The sequence below is a fragment of the Anarrhichthys ocellatus genome, unplaced genomic scaffold (assembly GCF_004355925.1).
Source record: "Anarrhichthys ocellatus isolate YVR2014 unplaced genomic scaffold, GSC_Weel_1.0 scaffold2, whole genome shotgun sequence".
NCBI lineage: Eukaryota > Metazoa > Chordata > Actinopteri > Perciformes > Anarhichadidae > Anarrhichthys > Anarrhichthys ocellatus.
The window spans coordinates 9,673,272-9,693,278 of NW_022280032.1; the positions used below are offsets into that span (position 1 = coordinate 9,673,272).

The 20,007-nt window shown below is 40.3% G+C and overlaps 1 protein-coding gene across 5 annotated transcripts; it reads right to left on the reverse strand.

Moving 5' to 3' along the window:
• Nucleotides 1-5,820: 5,820 nt before the first annotated feature.
• Nucleotides 5,821-19,788, reverse strand: dapk2b (death-associated protein kinase 2b). 5 transcript variants are annotated; one of them, XM_031866962.1, is made up of 11 exons: nucleotides 18,967-19,638; nucleotides 13,275-13,496; nucleotides 12,444-12,582; nucleotides 11,247-11,376; nucleotides 11,095-11,143; nucleotides 10,984-11,010; nucleotides 10,735-10,887; nucleotides 10,238-10,283; nucleotides 7,573-7,662; nucleotides 7,376-7,456; nucleotides 5,821-6,701 (listed from the first exon to the last, which is right to left on the reverse strand). In XM_031866962.1, the coding sequence occupies exons 1-11, from the start codon at nucleotides 19,041-19,043 to the stop codon at nucleotides 6,624-6,626; spliced, it is 1,092 nt and encodes a 363-aa protein (XP_031722822.1). In that variant the 5' UTR covers nucleotides 19,044-19,638; the 3' UTR covers nucleotides 5,821-6,623. The 5 variants fall into 5 exon arrangements, with proteins under 5 accessions (XP_031722822.1, XP_031722799.1, XP_031722814.1 ...); XM_031866939.1 differs by lacking the exons at nucleotides 5,821-6,701; nucleotides 7,376-7,456; nucleotides 7,573-7,662 and adding exons at nucleotides 7,846-9,496; nucleotides 19,670-19,788 and having other exon boundaries at nucleotides 18,967-19,120; XM_031866954.1 differs by lacking the exons at nucleotides 5,821-6,701; nucleotides 7,376-7,456; nucleotides 7,573-7,662 and adding exons at nucleotides 7,846-9,496; nucleotides 19,670-19,788 and having other exon boundaries at nucleotides 18,967-19,123.
• Nucleotides 19,789-20,007: the final 219 nt, after the last annotated feature.

The following is a 20,007-nucleotide window of genomic DNA, read 5'->3' on the forward strand; positions in this document are numbered from 1 at the left end:
TCAATTGTGAAATGTATTCAAATAAGGAATGTACTGCATTGCTGCCGCTTGTGGGACTGAAACAAAAGGAAATTCACAAGTGCACAGAAAAACCAGCAATTGTCAGAATATACCATAAGTGATAATTAACAACATGTTAATTTGCTCAATTATGCGTTCAACGATATAAGGGCTACATAATTGGTTACATTATAGACTGATAATACAATGGACAAGCAGTCATATTGCTTTCCATTTCAAAGGTTCACAGAGGTTGTGCTTTACAAAATTGTTTTTGTCCGGGCTATGTGTGGGCAGAACTACAAAGACTCGTCATTACTGGAGGAGCAGAGATGAGAGCCTTTTGTTGAAAGCATTCAAAGGCGAGTGGGAGAGAAAAAGAGGAAGGAAGGAGGAGGATAGGTCCATGGTTCCAGTTGCAAAAATCTGGAAGGGATAATACAGCTTCATTCTCTCGAGCTACCCTTTCATTGTAAATTGGCCTTGATTGTAGCTCCAGCTGAGTGTGAAATGACAAGGCGGCGTGGTGTTGAATCAGAGCCAAGGTGGTAGTGCTTCACTCTGCTACAGTTATTTATATGTAGCTACAGTTTCTATGTAATTCATTTCTCAAGTCTAGAGGCAGATGTGAAGTCACCCCCCAATCAGTTAATATATAAATAAACTGAGAGAGAAAAAACCTCTTCATGCTAGAAAAAGGTGTTGTGAATAAAGGGCAGATAACTGTGGCATCTCCTCTGAAATCTTGCTGTAAAATTCAAATGCATCCTTCTGAAATGCAACAGTGAGATTTGCATTACTCATAGTCTTTAATCCTGCAATTTTAAAAGGCAGTCACAACCACAGTCATCAAATTTGATTACATGCAGCGACCAAATCTGATTTGCTATCAGCAAATTGTAACCTGCTAGCATCTCAGACCCAAACAAGGATTAATTACTCTGTAATTAACTCCCAAGTCTCTAATGTCAGATACGTGAGTGAACAGGGGTCACTCAAGCTTTTTGGACATGAATTCAAGGTATCAAAGCCATTACATCTGCTCTTTTGCTGAGCAGTCTATCGAAATGAAAAGAAATGAAAAACACCGCCTTCCTTGATAATTTGCAGTTCTTCAGAGCAGCGGGAGGAAGAACAGCATGTTTCAGAACATTCTGCAAGAGACTGTCGCACACTTTGATGTAATCCCCACAAAGCAAGGAATGGACTCATTCACACCATACAGAGATAAAGGTCTCATCTGTCAGAGGACTGAACACCTTTATATATTGTATAGTATGTCATGAAAAAATGTATAGTATAGTATGAAATATGAAAATGTTGTGGTATAGTAAATCATCATATGGATGTGCCAAAAAAATAACAATACAATATGTCAAAGAAATGTCAATAACGTGCCATGAAAAAATAATATTCTATGTCAAAACATTTTAATTATAGTATTTCATGAATAAAATAAATGAATGAATATCATAAAAAATGTCATAGCATAGTATGTCATAAAAAGTGTAATAAAATATGTTATAGTATAGTATGTCATATTCATACTTTTTTTTAATACCGTATGGTATAAAAAGTCCATAGCATAATATGTCATAGAAATAACAATAATGTATGTCATAATAATAGCTATGTCTTAATATACTCCGTAATGACAAATTTAATGAAATGAATGAAATATAAGACATATTTCATATAAAATCTCATAAAAAGCCATAGTATGGTCTACTATAAAATAGTGTGTCATGAAAATGTCATTAAAAAGTCATAATGTAGCATACAATAAGAAATAATGATATGTCTTGAAGAAATATCAGAGAGTCAGATTATAGTATTCAATACCAATATATTATTTAATATGTCATAACAATGTCATAAAAAAGTCATAGTACAATATGCCATGAAGAAATACTAGTGTCCTATTTAATTGAAATGGCCATTACAATATAAAGTATAGTGTCATAAAAAGTCATTGCATTTTCTGTCATAAAAGAAGCCATAACAATGTGGTGATATAATATGTCATTAAAAAGTAATGTTTATGTTTGCCATGAAAAATAATAACATAATGTGTCGTAAAAACATCATGAAGAAGTGATAGTATAGTGTGTCAAAAAATGTTGTTAAAATAATAGTAAAACAATAGTATAGTATACCATGAAAAAAGAATGTCGTAAAAAATACTATAAAAATGTCATAATGTAGTTCCAAAATGCCAGCCCCTGCTTGTAGGCAACGTACTCACAGGAGCAGAGCTGAAGTCTTCCTGGAAGACGCATTACTGTTGCTCAAATGGCAACAAAGCACAACTTTGATGAATAGGTCAGCCCATCAAATATATGGCTTTTCCTTAAAGTGGCGTACCAGTTAACCTCTGCATCCTAATGAGCAACACCTATCACCTTTTTTAAATCTACTCACGCAGATACTGGGGAGGCAGATTGATTAATTGATTAGAATGAAGCATGGGGGGGGGGGTTAGACCACTAACAAAGACATGTCACTCAGTGACTTATCAAGAGCACCGAGTCTAAATATGGCCACACTTCATTAAGTCTCATCTCCAAGAATAGGGGGCAGGCTGTGCTCTTGTAGGTATGAATAATGGAAGCAGCCTCCTGGAGCTCATTTCCAGAGAGTGATCGTCATGCTAAAGTATAGCCTAATGATCACACAGATAAAGTAAGAGGCTGGCATTCATGATTAATGCCCTCAGGTCTGTTTCCAGAATTACACAGTCTCCTCTGTCAGATCTTCTCTGTTCACTGCGGCACACAGCCCTCAGATGCTCGCAGAAAATAAGATGCACAATGAATCACTGGAGTCAGAAGATTTGTAGTTCACATATGTCCCCATGCACACAGTTTGCTGTAACATCAGACATATAATTCTGAATACAATAACAGCACAATTCAAACTATATTCAGGTGACATAGGTTGATTGAATATATAAATCACAAGTCCATTCTAGATGGCTAAACCTTCATATGTGTGCACTTGTAGCTGCAGATTTCATCTATATTCTAAGGAGAGATTCATAAATGTAAACTAGACATGTCTTCGTTTATGCTGTAAATGCATGTTGAAGTTACAATTTCTCACTTGACGTGCTCACACGAGTTTCTTTTTTTGTCTGTTTCTTTTGTCTTGAGATTTATTTTTTTATCTTTGAAAGCCATGGTTATATACATTTGCCATTCTTGGTCAATGAATGTTTAATGATCATATGTGTTTGCATATGATCTACTTTACACATTGAGTTTTTTAAATTGCATTATTTTCTTGTAAGAAATCATTGCTTTTACATGTCTCACTCCTGACGTCTTTATGCCCACTAGGTGGCACAATTGTGAAAGAAACACAAAGTATCACTGGAAAGCGTCTCCTCTGACCAAAGTTGAATTCTTAAACAATGAGGTTACGCACTTGCCAATGCAATGGTCTCAACAGGGTGGGATTATACATATTTACTTTTAGCAGAGGTCCAACACTGCCATAAAAAATATATTTATATTTCTAAAAAGTCAACATGAATTATGAGTGTCCCTGCATCAGTCTACCTTTTAGTGTCAAATGCCTATGATATGATGCCAAGAATCACCATGGTGCCTCACACTTCAGATATACCTGCAGGTAATTTACAGTATATTATTACTGATGAGAGTCATTGGATTACGTCACGCAGACCACATTACATATTGCAGTCTGGGCTCCTGACACGTCACTGTGTCGAGTACTGCCTCAAAGATATCTGTATCTCTTTAAATGGAGGAAATGGTTTTGTGTTACACATAAACAGCATATGATTTCTGACAGCACTCCTTATTTGTCTGTGTGTACAACCTATCCATCAGATCATCCGTAAGTATGCTGGAATCCCATGATCCCATAAACCTGTCGCTGGTAAACCACAGAATTGATCCCAACATACCAGCTTTGACTCTGTTACATGAGATGCTTTAGACCGAACTGTAACGATTGACTGGAAGCCATGTCATTTCACTCTCTATCACTGACAAAGCTACAAAGGACTCAGGTCATATTTCAGTGATACATGGCTGAAATATTTACAGTCACCAGCCTGGAGAGAGACTCCATACAGACGAGTGGCCAGAGCATGCTTTAAATGTTTTCTCTTATCTCATCTTCTGCCAGTAAATCACAGGTTGTCACAGAACAGAAACAAACTACTGTACAGTTGAAATACACTGTATGTGTATGCTCTAATAAGGACTCGAGGTGCATTAAGTCAACAGTTGGACTGTCAGCTTTTTGTAAGAATGCTATTTATACAAGAAAGATGCTAATACATGCCAAATGTAATTATATTTAAGAGGAGAACAGTATCTCAACAGACCTTTCTCAATCTATTAAACAGTAAGATGCTCTATGTGTCACACTCCACGGAAATCGTCAGCTTAATATCCTGTGTCCAGACACCCCAGAGAGCAGTGTAAAGCAATTATTCCAACACTTGTTATTCATTCAGGCTAAAAATGCATGCAATTCTCCTAGCATACCGAAATGCAGTAAACAAAAAACATTGTGCAAAACATGATTTGGTACCTGCCAAACAATAATCCTCAAAGAAACAGAAATCTCTTTCGTTCTAGTTTTAATATTCCATAGTTTTTGGTTCCTAAGATGTCATTCCAAGAGCCTGCGGGCAAATGTTTCTGGAGCTGTTAGTGCAGCACTGGCACCCTGGAAGTAGAGTCAATTTTAGGATCTTTTATGCATATCTAAAATGAAGACCGTGGAGATTTTATTGAGATAAAAAACCTGCATGAACATGTCCCCAAGCACTGTGGCCATGCACGCGCTGTCAATGCAAACCACCCCCGGTGCCGGCCCACTGGCTGACTACATGTGAGGTGTAGCTGCTGTGGCGCTCAATAGGAGGAGCTGTTAACTCATCACATCGTGTCAGTGAGCTTTTGTTTGAGCTTCATCTAGATATGTTGGGCTTCATCAGCTGAGGACCGTCCAACCTCTTCAACCGCAAACCTGTTGGTCCACGGCCAACGTGTGGACTAGCTTACAAAGCGATGTCCCTCTGTGTGTTCTCCTAATCCACTTTCTATAGTGATTGCTTTCTTATTATGGACCACTTGCGCTGCATGCACGGCCAGCATCCTCTCACCTGCTCGCTCAAGGGAGGCCATAATCATAATGAAGTAGATGCCTTCAGAAAGCAACATGAGAGGAAAAGGTAATTGAGGGTATCTCGAGCATCGTGATATACCCCGAAAGTACCCGGTTATCTCCTCACATCCAATTATACCTCTTAATCCCCTCAGACTGTAACATGCAGTACTACGCAGTGTATGAAAACAGGCTTACAGATTTCAGACTGACCTAATTGTTGATTACAACTCTTTCTTACCGTCAGTGTGTAATTGGCCTACATTGTGTCGCTGCCAAATTGTCCCTCCAATCTCTTTCAGCCCAACTGGACCCAAACAACCTTTCAGTTGTGATACTAAATAATTGAGCAGTGGTCAGAGGAAAAAATCTGTAGGAATGCACCATCACAATTAGTGCTCATTGATGTTCAGAGAATTAATAATGTATTTACTGTCCGGGGCCACTGGCATTCGGATACCTTTTATCGTCGTATTGTGGTTTGACAGGAACATTGGCTCGAGGCATCACATTGAAAAAAGCCTGTTTGTGCAGCACATTCACGTTTGTCTTGTGGGATGTGCTAAAAGATGTTGTTGGGCGTCATCTGTATGCTGATACTCTTTTCAAACATCAAGCCCAACATATGGTTATAATTACACCTGCATTGAGATCACAATTAAAGAGACCATATTACAATGTGATTGTCTGAAAACAAAAAAAGTTTAATAGCGCTGAAAGCGAAAGCATTTGCCAAGAATGTTTTCATTAGATGATCTCATGAGATGATCTGATTTTTAAATTGTGATGGAGTCATTTTTGTTTGTTTGCTTTATAGAAACTTCCAAAGAAAACATCATGTTCAGTAATTTAATAAACACAATTTCAATTTACAATACATACAAGTCAACAGAAAAAAACATGTGTTTTTAAAACAGTGTATGATCATTTTAAGATGTAAGTAACAGTGAAATTAAGACATTTGGCTGATATTATATTTACACCATAAATACATCTAACAATTGTTTTAAAAATTCAACTGTGAAATTTCTTTTATTATATACTGCCTTTATATATGCACAAGATGACACGCAATTATTTCTACATTGGACACGAGTAATTGACAGTAATTGAAAATATCCTATGTAAAATACAGAAGATAGCTCAGCGTTCAGTCTTCAAGCGAATTATTCTGATGTGAAGAAGTTAATGGTAAACGGTGTGTTTACACAGCCATTGCTGTATGTTAAGCAGAACAAAATGTAAACGTCTGGCTATGAAGATCTGCTACCATTTTATTTATCTGTCGGTGCTTTGAACAATACACCTCTCGTAAATCCACACATGCAGCCTGCACAATAAAAATAACAGAATCTAACTCTGCCAAGCAGATACTGTCAGATGACTCTTCATGACACGCAAAAGCTGCAAAGTGTGAATCAAAAAGGTGCCGAGTCACTGTTTTGCAACTGGAACATCGTCGACCGGCACACTTGCTCTCAGGAAGTGCTGCTTCTCTTTCTGCTTCTCGGCCTTATCTTCAGGATGTCTTCTTCTTGGTCACTTTCACAATCCCTCTGAAATAATCAAAATGTTTGAGCTGAGAAACAGCTGTGGAATTGTGTGGTGACAGGTGATGACAGTTCAGATCGTAACTGCTTCATTATCCACACAACAGTTACTCTTAAAGCAACTGTTGGGCATTTTACAAAATACGCATATTCACTTTCTTGCTGAGCGTTAGTTGGGATTGATACCACTCTCATGTTTGTACAGTGCGGTAAATATTAAGCTACAGCCAGCAGCCGATTAGCTTAGCTTAGCCCAAAAGGAAACAGCTTACCTTGCTTTGTCTGTAAGTAACAAAATCCACCTACCAGCACCTCCAACACTCACAAATTGACACCTTATACCTTGTTTGTTCAATTTGTACAAAATCCTAAATTTGCGGTTTTACCAGGTGTTATGTGCTGCACTATTTCTTGGCCGTGAAGAGAGATTTCCTGAAGTCTCCATTAGTTACATTGCAACCTCACAGTGACAACCAGACACCAGAAAGTCACTGCTCCTGGAAATCTTGGACAGAGCCAGCTAGCTTTTTCCAGTCTCTGTAGCTTCATATTTACCATACAGATGATAGAGATTGGTATCAATCTTCTCAAATAACTTTTGGCAAGAAAGCGAATGTGCAAAATTCCCAAACTGTTTGGACTGATCCATTGCTGTTAGCTTTTCAAAGGTAATTTCTTACCCCATCCTGCACAGGCAGCTTGGGCCCCTTCTTCATGATCCGCGTTAAGTGATTGCACAGAGCCACAATTCTGAATGACAGCTGTTGAACAGATAAAAGCAATGAGAATGAGGCCTGAGAGCAATCAAGAGCAACATTTTCATACCCTGATCACTGTAAGGAAATATCAAACTGTGCAACAAATACTGAAACTTTACCTTCCACCTGCGTCTGGCATACTGTCTCCTGAAGTTCTCCAAGTTGACCACTGACAACCTCTTCACCATGGCCTGTTTAGGATTCAGAGGCTGTAGAGACACAATGAGGGATGAAATAACAGGGAAAGTATCTTTACTATTAATGTCAAATGTTCAAGTAAATTCAAAAACATAACGCTGTGGTACTGGTCTAATTGTGATGCTATAATCTGAAGTACAACAGGAAATATATTAAAATCTCAGATCACAAATCAGAAGAATCTGTTCACCAGGTACATAATAAATGATGAACATTTATTTCAGTGTTATTAAGACAACAGTGGATAATGTCAGTGTGTACATCAAAGGCCCAAAGTGTGAGCCGTGTACAGGAATATCTATTGTGATGCTAAAAACACTGACAAGGAGGTGAAATACTTTTGAAACACATGTGGTCTTATCATAGATGGTGTTGTTCCTGATGTCTCATAAAACATCTCCAAGAAAGAAAGAAAATAGTTAAATAATGAGTTAAATCAAATACTTAAATAAATGTAACCTTTAGTAAAAGTGCACATTTGAATCTATGAAAAATGGATCATAGATAATCTGAAAAAAAAACATTTATGACTACACATGTAAATTTACAAATGGACAACCTTTGTGAAAAAAACAATAAACATGTCAATATATACAGTCAATAAAATAAAACAATAATGGAATGAAAAAATAAATCAATTAAAAAATGTGAAATTATGAAACATAACATTGAAAAGAGTAAAAACATCCATAACTGATGTTCATCTACATTATCAATTATTCAAATTAAAAAGCTAAAAGGAATAGTTAGACATTTTGGGAAAGATGCTTATTTACTTTCTTGCTGAGAGTTTGATGACGCTCTCATATCTGTCTGTTAAATATGAAACTGCAGCTAGAAGGTGGTCAGCTTAGCGTATAGCAATGAAGGCTGGGAGAAACAGCTAGCCTGCCTCTATCCACAGGTAACCTACTCCTGACTGTAGCATCATATTTACCGTACAGATGTGAAAGTGTATCCATCTTATCATCCAACTCTCATCAAGATCACAAATAAGCTTATTTCCTCAAATTCCTATTCCTACTATTACTTTAACTGAAAAGTGTCAACGTTCTACAGAGTTCACAAAATAAATAAAGATCAGAAATAAGCTAATTTAAAGACTACACAGATATACATTCAGTTTGTGCTGCTGAAAAAAGTGTAGAATTCAACAGCCTCATTTTCAAAAACATGTAGCGATTTTTAAGGTCAATTAAAGTGTATCTTGATTTGTGTATGTTAGCCAGACTCTGTGAGTGGCTGTTTGGCCTCAGGGCTCAGTTCCCTCCTGCAGGACTGATGCAGCAGCTCCTTCATTGCATGCATCACGTCCGTATTCGTACTGCTGCTGTTGGCTCCTTCCGGATGCAGAGAGCCCATCACCTCCTGCAGCCACTGTAGCTCAGAGTTCAGCTCCTGCCTCAGAGCATCCAACTGACTCTGCCTATGGATGTACTTCCCACTGATGCTCTCCAGACTGGCATCTATAGACTTCAAGTCCTCCTGCAGCAGCCTCCTCGTGGCCTCCACTTTACAAAACTCGTAGCGGACCTGGGACAGATGCTTCCTCGCAGTCTCACTGTCCTCCTTGTACCAGCTCTCCTTGTCATTGTAGATGGAGAGCAGTGCTTCTATATCACCCTGCAGAGTGTGGTGGGCTACTGCCACCTCTGACAGCCCCCTCTCCATCAGACTCACGTCCTCCACCACATGGGCAAAACGCTCAAAGTTGGCATACGTGTTGTTCTGGGGCATGCTGGAGTAGGACTGAATGGTGTACTCTTTAAGACGCTTCGTCTTGAGCTGCTCCCCTTTCTTCTCAGTGTCAGGGGCAGCGCTTTCCTCTTCCAAGTGGCCACAGGACTTCAGACAGAAGGGTGGAGGGGAGGAGGGGACACTGAATGAGAGTCTGTCTCATTGTTGCATCTTGAAAACACACACAGCGGTGAATATCCCAGCAGCCGTGGCACCGGAGGATTAGTGTGTGACCCTACAGCAAAAGCCATGGCAGGTAAGAGTGCCACAAAAACAGCAGACAATCCCATTATGGGTGTTATGTTTCCTGGCTTCATGCTTGTGTCCAAACAGAACAAAGGCTCCACAGCAAAACACCGTTCACATGCATCTCAGAGCCAAATGTTGGAGTAGACTTCTCCAACATTACAGGTTGTTAAATGTCCATGCCATTAAAAACACAATTAGTGACATCTTGCTTCAGTTCGATCGCTTGAAAATCTAGATACAATTTCTGATTGCAAAAGACAAGCTGTACAAGATGTGTAGAGGTGTGTTGATGGTGAATGGTGAAAACTCAGAGAGATGTGGTGCAGTGATGGAAATAATATACAGTAACTGTGATACAGTATGTTTTCAACAAACCAGAGAATATACTGTATACTTGTGGGAACTTTTTCAGCATGAAGTCAAAAATTTTTGGCAGATTTAAAGATGAATATTCATCTCTAATAACAAACAAACCTGTTTCCCTCATGTTACCTTTGACATCAACGGTTAAATCTTGTTTTCACGTGTGGCAGGAAGTAGTAGTCAGTATTTATTGAGAGTACAAAAACATGCTACAATACACATAAATCAAGCTCATACCTTAATCCAGTGATGGTCGAGGGCCTCTTGTATGGTCATCCGTTTTCTAAAATGATGAGAGAAAGGAAATGCAGCTGAACAAATACACCCAGACAACTCAACGTCACACACAGGGCACGGTGAGCAGTCACACTTCTCTCAGGAATACGTCGGTTCACACAGGGATAACTTTCACAGGAATATTTGGTTTCCTGGAGGTGCATTTAGATGGAAACACATGTTAAGCAACAAGAACAAGATCACATGTTATAAAGTAAGACACACAGTTCTTTGCTTGCCATTAGTTTGTTAGTTTTATTAAGTGTATCACTGTACCAAAAACAAATGTGGCTAAATATTTGCACTAGATTTCTGTGGACTGGCTAGTTTTTATTCTCATTTGGATCAGGTCTGCACATTGTGTGCTTGGGATTTATTGCGGTGTGACCTCTGTAACACTGGGCTTTGTATTATCAGAACTGACCTTAGGCCTACAGCTGTTTTTTCAGTTTATTTACCTCGTGTCCTTCTCCAGGAGCTGACTGATGAAGCTCTTGGCCAGCTCGCTTGTTTTGCTGAAGAGTTCTTCGTCAAACTCGTAGTCCATCGCCGAAATGTTTCCCAGCGTTTCCTGCTTCGTGTCGCCGAGGAAAGGTGATGCGCCGCTCAAACTAGAACAACATTCCCACACACACTTTGAGTGTCCTCGATAATCTCTTTAGGTACATTAAGATTCTCAGTCATAATCACGAATCATCCTAACTTACAGTATATATGTGATGACTCCGATACTCCTGTGAAAGAAAAGCACAAGGTTAATCCAAAATTATGCACTGAAGCCTGTTGTAGCCGATTCAGAGGTAATTAAAAGCTCTTACCACATGTCTGCCTCCAATCCCAGTGGCTCATAGTTGACTATCTCTGGAGCTGAAAATAGACAGGAAACACTCCTGCATCACAAACAGCGCCAGGCTAAACACCTTCTTAAAATGTTCTTCATTGCAAACACATCTCATATAAAAACACTTACCAACAAACTCAGGGGTTCCAAAAATGTTTTTGAAATCTGCCCCAGCTTCTAGTTTGTGTGCCAGTCCAAAGTCTATGAGTTTGATGCGGGGTAGAGGAACATTCCTGTCCAGCAGCATTATGTTTTCAGGCTGAAGTTGAAAAAGAACAACAACAAAAAACAGGCTTATTTGTAAGCAGATTTCTACCGATATTGGACCATTCATAAACGACACTGAATAAAATAAGTTACCTTAAAGTCGCCTTTTGTGTAAGCATTAAAAAAAAACATTGTAACAGTTACAGTCATACTCGTCAGTGTGAAATATTAAAATATTAAACAACACCTTGGAAAATGGGCTTATTTGCTTTCTTGCCAAGAGTTGGATGAGAAGATTGATTTCACTCCCACGTTTGTACGCCAACTATGAAGCTTCTGATAGCAGCTTATTTATAGCTTAGCAAAAAGACTGTAAACATTGTGACACAGCTAGCCTGCCTCTGTCCAAAAGGAACAAAACCTTTGGCACCTCTAAAGTAATTAACACCTTGTGTCTCATTTATTAAATCCTCACAAAAGCTATAGTGTAAAAGAGACAAATATACATCTATGGGTGTTATGTGACGGATTATTTCTTGGGGGACCTGTAAGGTCTTGTTGTGTAGAATAGCTGGGAAATAGTTCAGCACATAACTCTTTGTAAAACTTGATTTTACTGGATTCCTATAAATCAACATAAAGGTCACATCCGCGCTGACTGGACGGACACATTTTCCTCAACTGACCCTCTGAAAATGAGTGCACAGATCTGTCTTTGTGAAGTGAAGGTCACAAACTCAGGCTAGTTTGAGTCGAGCCCTTCACTGAGTGTTCTTTTTCGTTAATGGCCAAATGAAATGCATTAAGAGCGAAGGGGAGCTGCAGCTGCAGAAAAACAGGACAGTGACTATCAGCAGCGTGGGCGACACTGTTGTCTGAAAGTGAAGAGATAACCTTGTTGTGTCTATAACCGAGTGTCCGGACTTCAGCCACAGAAAACAGGAAGGATGTGTGATTCAGAAGAGCGAGACATTGAACACCTGCTATATATATTTGGAATTTAGTCCAGCTTGACCTTGCATGTACGTACAGGTTAGTAGCAGTGGCTGTAAAGAGTATCATCTTCCTCACGAGACAGATATAGATTTATATATGATGCACAGATGGAGCATGTTGTACCTTCAGATCAAAATGTACGATCCTCTTGGAGTGGAGGTACTCGACTCCATCTAGGATCTGTTTGATAAACCGAGTAGCCTCCTCTTCACAGAGAGACTCCTTCTGAGCTAAGAAATCAAACAGCTCTCCTCCAGACACCCTGTAACACACACACACACACACACACACAGACACACACACTCAGAGACACATCCTGTGGGCTCAGATAATCTGGACTCTCTTGAACATTATCTCAAGTGAGTTCTCAGGATTTGGATGCACTGGTTGAGGATGCCTTAGATATGTTTGTTTGTGGTAACAATTTGCCCTAATTATAAATCACTGTAGCTCTCAACCTTTTCATAATAAAATACTGGAAAAACTGCTGAAAAGTGATATAAATAGTCCTTTGACCAGCTGCCAGGCGATACACATGATGTTCTTTGATATTCACACAAAGAAAACATAGTAGACTGAATGACCCACAGTGTGCATGTAACAGTAACTGTTCTGTCAGTCAGTTCACCCCTGCTTTGATTGGACTGAGCTTCCTTGTAGTCCTAATTGTGCACTACATGTTGCCAGTTAGTCGCTGAACCCAAACACGTGCCTCTGAGGCCTCTTTTCAACACAACCCATATTTGACTGTGAAAAACATTTGGTTCTTTCTGGCACACGTGATCCTGGCAAGTAGTTTTTTAGTAAACACAGATTCGACAAACAATCTTTTTACACAAAAATAAACACAGAGATCAGAACATGTACTAAAACTATTCTGTGAAGATGTTTGGATGTTTTACTGTAGTACTGTAGTGATATTGTGTTGCATTGTTCAATCGTGCGGTGACTCACAGTTCGAGGATAAGCACCACATCTATGCGGTTCTCGTACGCATCATGTAGCGCTACAATGTTGTTGTGCTGGAGCTGCTGCAGGATGTCCACTTCCCTCTCAATCTCATCTCTTCTTACGCCACGTCTGCTGGCCCGACTCTGGCGCTTCTTGATGAACTTGGCTGCATATTCGACGCCTGTACTCCTCTCTATACAACGTTTGACAATTGCAAACTGCCCACTGCAGACACAAAGAAAATAGACACAGACATTAGTTCATTACAGTTCTGTTGTCTCTCTCATGTGTGTTAGCCATCATTTTTAGAGTTGGAGAACAATTTCTCATGACATTCTTAAGGAACAGGATATAACTACGTGTGAAGACGGACTTTAGAGAGGAAGCCATGTGTCAAAACCAGGTGAAATATTGAGGTATGTTCCATTCCTTCCTGTTTCCCTGCCAGACAGAGAACAATCAGACAGGCAGGCAGTGTCGACAGAGCTGCTGTCCTCCCACTGAAGCAACCTTCCTGCCAAATGTCTAGCCATCCTAAAGAGATCAGTCCACTGAAAAAAACACAGAAACTCTGAATATTTCACAATAGAGGTGTGGCTTAGAGACCCTCTCTCAGTGGATTATTGTTTCACTGGTTTCACTGAGCTATACTAACCTATAACCGGCATTTCATCTTAAAGACAGGGGTGACTCCACCAGTAAATTTGGTAATCTCTATTGTAACTGTCCCCCTAACATAACAAGTGATTTCATTCATAATTGCCCAACTGACAGACCGAACGAGAAGTGTGAAAACATCTTCCAGCACTGTCGCCCCAGTTAAATATATGTGGTGAGTCTCCATGGCTTCATCATCAGACCAGCCCTTGTAGGCTCCGTCTGCTGTCACTCCTGCTGCTGTGGGCTGGCCTGCCCACTCTATACATTCAGAAAAACAAGCCTCTCAGTCACTGATCCCTCCGTAATAGGCCACAGAAAGACATGAGGGCAGCAGAGCTGGCAAAACGTTTCTGAGTGGGGACGATGAACGTCATCTTTCACAAGACAGAAGAGGAGCAATCAGTCGTGGCTAGTGATTGGATAAATCATACTGTGGACATAATCATTTGTTGTATATTTGCAAATGATTTAATGAAACATAGACATGTTATATTTTTAGACATTGTTAAAGAACACACAGAGAGAGGACACAGATAATGACTGGTAGGCATATGTTTTGGACATAACTGTCCACACAGAGATTCCAGGGTGGCTGTGAGAGGCTGTCCAGTCTGCGTCCACTATCATCATGTTGTCTTTAGAGAGCTAAGAATAGACAGCTCCACCTGCTACATCCGTGCTGCTACTGGGGAGAAGGGAAAAGCTTGCTGAGCTGGAACTGTTGTAAGAAGGTTGTCCAAAAACTGTGCTCCTGCCACTCTCATTTCACAAATCAGTTTACACACAGAGAAAGCTCTAGCTCATAATGTTTGATAGCTCATATCATAATGTTTGATAGAACGTCCAATATTGTGCAATCGAGTACAACCACACTGCAAACACTGACCTCAAATGTCTAAATCAATATTTCTTTGACACAGTCTGAGAAAGAAAAACTAGATTATAAGCGTCACAAACAAGTATAAACTGCTGGGCACCTGTATTGGATCAAAAAGTGTGGATTTATTCATAATCAGTAGTAATTTCGAATTAATAAACGCAGGTACTTCATATCACAGCAACAACAACACTTAAAGGTCAGATGTCGGTGTGAATATGACCCAACAGAGAAAGCAGGAGAGAAGAAAAGAGAGAGGCGGGGGTGTACATCGTAACAATGGTCTTCAAAGAGTCACACACATGCCACAAAGGAAAAACAACAGCAGGGCAGGTGGGATGCTGAAGCAGAGCAGCAGCGTGGAATCTTAAATGGTCACTCTATCTGTTCTATTCACAGGATATTTCCACCCCTGAGACATCCCTGAAGAGCTGACCCTGTTCGAGATGACTATACTGTAGTGATGTATGAACTGAGGAGGAGTGGGACTCGCTGAATGAATTCCAGTTGCAAAAACAAACATCAAGCAACCCAAGGGGAGGAACTGTTACGTGGCAGAAGCATCAACAATGTCCTTGATTTGCCTGTCAGACAAGACTGAACAGAATGACCCCTCGTGGTGTGCGTTGTAGCCCGACTGTCAGTGCCAGGGCTTTACTCTGTTGTTACGAGGTGCAGAGTAACAGCGGTGAGAGCGGTGATGCTGGGAGTGGTATTCCCACAACGGGCCAGGCGTGCCGGCTGTCTTAGCTCTAAGCCGGCCAGTGGGGCTGAAAGTACCATCTCCCTGCAGAGTTTCCACGTCCGACAGCTGAAGTTCCTTATCCACAGCCAAGGTTGGAGGAATGCTCGGACAAGTGGCGCCGGCCCAATATTTAAACACATTTCTCAACTGAACCTCTGGGGCGGCGTGACCAAGACGGCCAGATTCATAATTAACCGAGCCCTGTCCCTATGCACCCCTGGAAAGCAGCTCAAACTTCTAAACTATGACTCATCATTGCTTGAAACCCATTTACTTGCTATTATCATGAAATATCTCAACATTTATGCACATGAAGTGTTCAGAATACTCTAGATTCCCACTTGTTTGAAGTGGTCCAATGTCGACGATGCATCTGTGGAGTAGCGGTATGAGTGTCTGCTGACAGTAACGGGGTGAGTGGAGTTCCCTCAGTCGCTGCACTGAATAAATACATTTGTCATCCACTCAACAGAGTGACTGTTCTCCAGAGCTGATTACATGCATTCTTGTCTTGCTCCTTGTACATGCATGCCTATACTGTCCGTGCTATAGATACATCATGTGCAGTAAATCCCTTTGGAGAAATTCTATCACTTTACTGCCGTTCATCAGCAGCACCTGTCTGCCTCGCGACTGTCATCTCTTTCCACTTCAACACGTCTGTGAAGGCTACAGCCTTAAGTCTGCACTGTTGCCCTTCCTGCATCCTCTCCCACGACAACAAACTTCTGCAAACTGAAAACATTTCTCTAATTCATTTCCTTCTGCAAGAATGTGGCTAGTATTTCTAGAAATTACAAATACCACAGTACTCCGAAGCAAATTGGGAAACGCTTCACACATCAAGTGTGAAGTGACCGTTTCAGTGTTCCTGCATTCAGTTGGAACTAGACATTAGTATAATAACAAGAGACTGTATCAGCGCTGTGAGGCTGTACTTAGGGTCAGAGGTGCTTTCAGGTAAATGCTAACATGCACATAATGACAATGCTTACATGATTATGTGTACCATGTTCACTTTCTTTGTTGAGCATTATATTATGTTGCCATTTGCTAATTTGAAAAAGGTAATGTTGATGCTAAAGGGGAATGTTTTGCATGTATTTGGTTTTAAATTAAAATGTAAAAATTTGAAATATTAACATTTTGACCAACTGAGGGTGGCAGTAGCTGAAAAGGTGGACATTATGGACAAATTTCACAGCAATCCATCCAACAGTCGTCGAGACATTTCAGACAAACAATTCCATCTTTGAAGCCATGCCGCTAACGAGGCGGAAAACACCACAGACACACAACTTTCTGTTCTAACCAATGTGAAACCTGTAGAGGATGTAACTGAAGTATTTATAGATTTCAAAATCAGGAGGAAGTTGATAAACTTTTCATTTTTAGTCAAGCATGCAAAGACAGTGGCAAGTGCTATGACCAAATATGGACAATAATGTACCTGTTGTTGACAGGTAGAGTTCACATATTCCACAACATGCCTTGACGGTCGCTTGTATAACAACTCACCACAGTCTCCCCGGTCCGTGGGAGGGCCGGTGGCAGCTGTGGGCTCACACTGTGACACTTCCTACTGTATGTCATCATCAGTGTCATCACTCGGATGGTAAGACGGGTCAGTAAATGCCTCACTTCTCAAGCAAAGGGTTGTTTTACAGATAGGTTTACCAAAAACTCATGGCAGTAGTGGAAAGAAACACTGACAACTGCATGGGGCCCTGTGACATTCAAATCTGACAGTATGATGAATTGACTTTCCTGTAGCGAATGGCTCAACAGTTCCATGGACCACAGAACATCTTAAATACTCCACACAGATCAGCTTTTGGACCCCCTCATCAAATCTCCCCACCCTCTCAAGAGAACGATTGAGTAACAGTTCCATTGGGGCGTAGTGTGTGGAGAGATCTGAACCCACAAGGCTCTCGAAAAAGCCGTTCTTATTCTCAGTATCAGCGGCTTTTAACCACATCAGCTTCCTATTTCCCACGACAGACGAGCTGAAGATGTACGAAGCTCAGCTCACAGCAGTAGTCTTATCAAGCAACATGTTTCCAGCTCAACCACAACTCAGTGATATTGTCAGTCTTTAAAAAACACCTTTCCACAGCTTTCATTTACTGGTATTACTCTCCCCAAGACACTCTCTCTCTCTCTCTCTCAACCCTTTACAAACACTTTAGAAAGGAATTTTAATACACTTTTCTTTTTAAGCGTTTGTATGATGTAATGAAATCATTCAGTAATCTTTCATAGATTGGTTCAAATCCATTAATAAGAACATCTTTTGATTTAACAGGTTCTGGCCAGTGTACCACTTGCTTTGTCTGTTAAGCTCTTTAAATAACCAGGAGAGCACCTTTAATGTTGGAAAATAATCTATAATTATAAATTGTGATAACTCAAGACTTCAAGACAAAGGAAACATTACATCAAGTTATATTACATTCAAAACAAGTGCATTCAAGTCCATATGTTCTGCAGCTCTTTCCCACAGAGGAAGAAAGTTGTTCTTAGGACTTATAACTGATCCATAAAGCATGAGTACATGATTTATGAACCCTTAATAAAGCATTAGTTGCAACTATTAAAGGGTGCCTTATATACAAATGGCCCCCATTATCATTTAAGTGAATTCACAGGTTTAATCTATTAATGTTAAATCTTTTCATACACAGATGCATTTGAATATTTCATGAGGCTAATATATACGAGGAAGCTCAATGTAAAATACAATGAAGGTGTCAATGCTCTTGGTTTATTCATTCAGGGTGCGTCAACGAAGCAGTGCAGTAAAAGACCAGCAAACACCAGGAAATAGTGTATATTTTGACCAGTAGTGAAAGGTTAGAGGTCAGATACTTTCTTTTCACACCCTCTCTATCTGTTAGCAAGTGGTGCACAACCCAAAGCCGTCTTTCCGTGCAGAGTTGATCCGTAGCTTCCCCAACCCACACTGCACCCTGCCGACTTCCTTTTATTTATTTCCCCATGGGACACAGTTTCCTCGATGTGTGACTCAATTAATGCTCCTCCTCAACATTTTGATCCACATTGATCCACTACCCAGAATCAGCTCTTGCAAAAGCAGCAACTCAAATTGTATTCTCTTTCATGGTTTGGACATATCATGCCCAAAACAGAGCTTGTTTTCTTAGAGTGCGTTTGAAACTTTATCTCTCACTGTAAACTTCAACCTAGCGACACTCCCCAATTCAAGCTTAAACAGGCCAGCTGTTTGCATACCTACGTACACACGAGGACCTCTGTGTCAAGAGACATGCAGGGGAGAGCTGAATCACACTCTGCGTCACACAGAGTGAGGAGGATCATTTTCTATACGATGGAGTTAAACATCTCCGCATGTTAAACGCCTCTACTGTACAGCTTTGAAAACTACTCACCTTCCCAGTTCTTCTCCAATTTCATAGAAATCATCCACATGCTGCTGCTTGAATACCGCCATGCCAAGTGTCTTCATTGATGTAGTTTATCTCCTTGATGTGCACCGCTGAAGCCCGTCTATCCAGCTGGTTCCCTTTCTCCCCAAGTCCAACCCTGCTGGTACAAAGAGGTGTACCTGTTGAATTATGACTGGAGTGATGAAAACGTTTACATGTTCCAGCTTGTATAGCATTCCATCTCAGAGTTGTACACACTTTCACCTTCTTCTTGAGAAAAGCCCAAACACTATAAGTTCACCAGCAAAAGAGTCCGTCTTTCCCTTGTCTAAAGTCTGATTATTGGCTTTAAAAATTGAACAAACACAACTGAACTGTGCCAAGCTGGGCAGTGTAACAGTGGCTAGTTCCTGTGATTGTAACCAATCAAAAGAAAAGAGCATTTGGGCTAATTAGGACAGGATATGTGAAATTTGCTATTGTTGTGAAACATTTTGTTTGGCAAAAAGGTTGGCAGCAACATATGCTTTGTAACTATTAAGCATAACGTTTTTTTTCCTGCTATGAATTAGAATTTAAAAATAGAATATTGAGTAATTGTACACCAAAAGAATGATCACTTATGTACATGTAAAAATGTGAATACAAAAAAACTGATATACCACAGACTTGCTATCTGATAAGTTTCATGGCTCCACAAACTTACCTTATGTCGAACCTTCTGTAAGACGCAGAGCGGACGATAAACTTGCATCGGTTCCCACGTCTCCTACAGCCGGTCTGTTCTCCTCGCGGCTGTCGCTCAGGCACAAAGCTGCTCCTTTAGCGTCTCTGTTGTTCTCTGTGACTTATGGCAGAACCATCAGGCTTTTGTGTCTGCAGAAGTCCCGCCCCCTGATGGCTCTATTATGAAACTGCATGAATGAGGGGAGACCGGCTATCAATAAAGATGACACGTCTGGTGTATATTCTGCTCAAGCATTTAAGGAACTGAGGATTACTACAGCGAGCCGTTTCTTTTTACTTCTTATGAACACCTCCAGA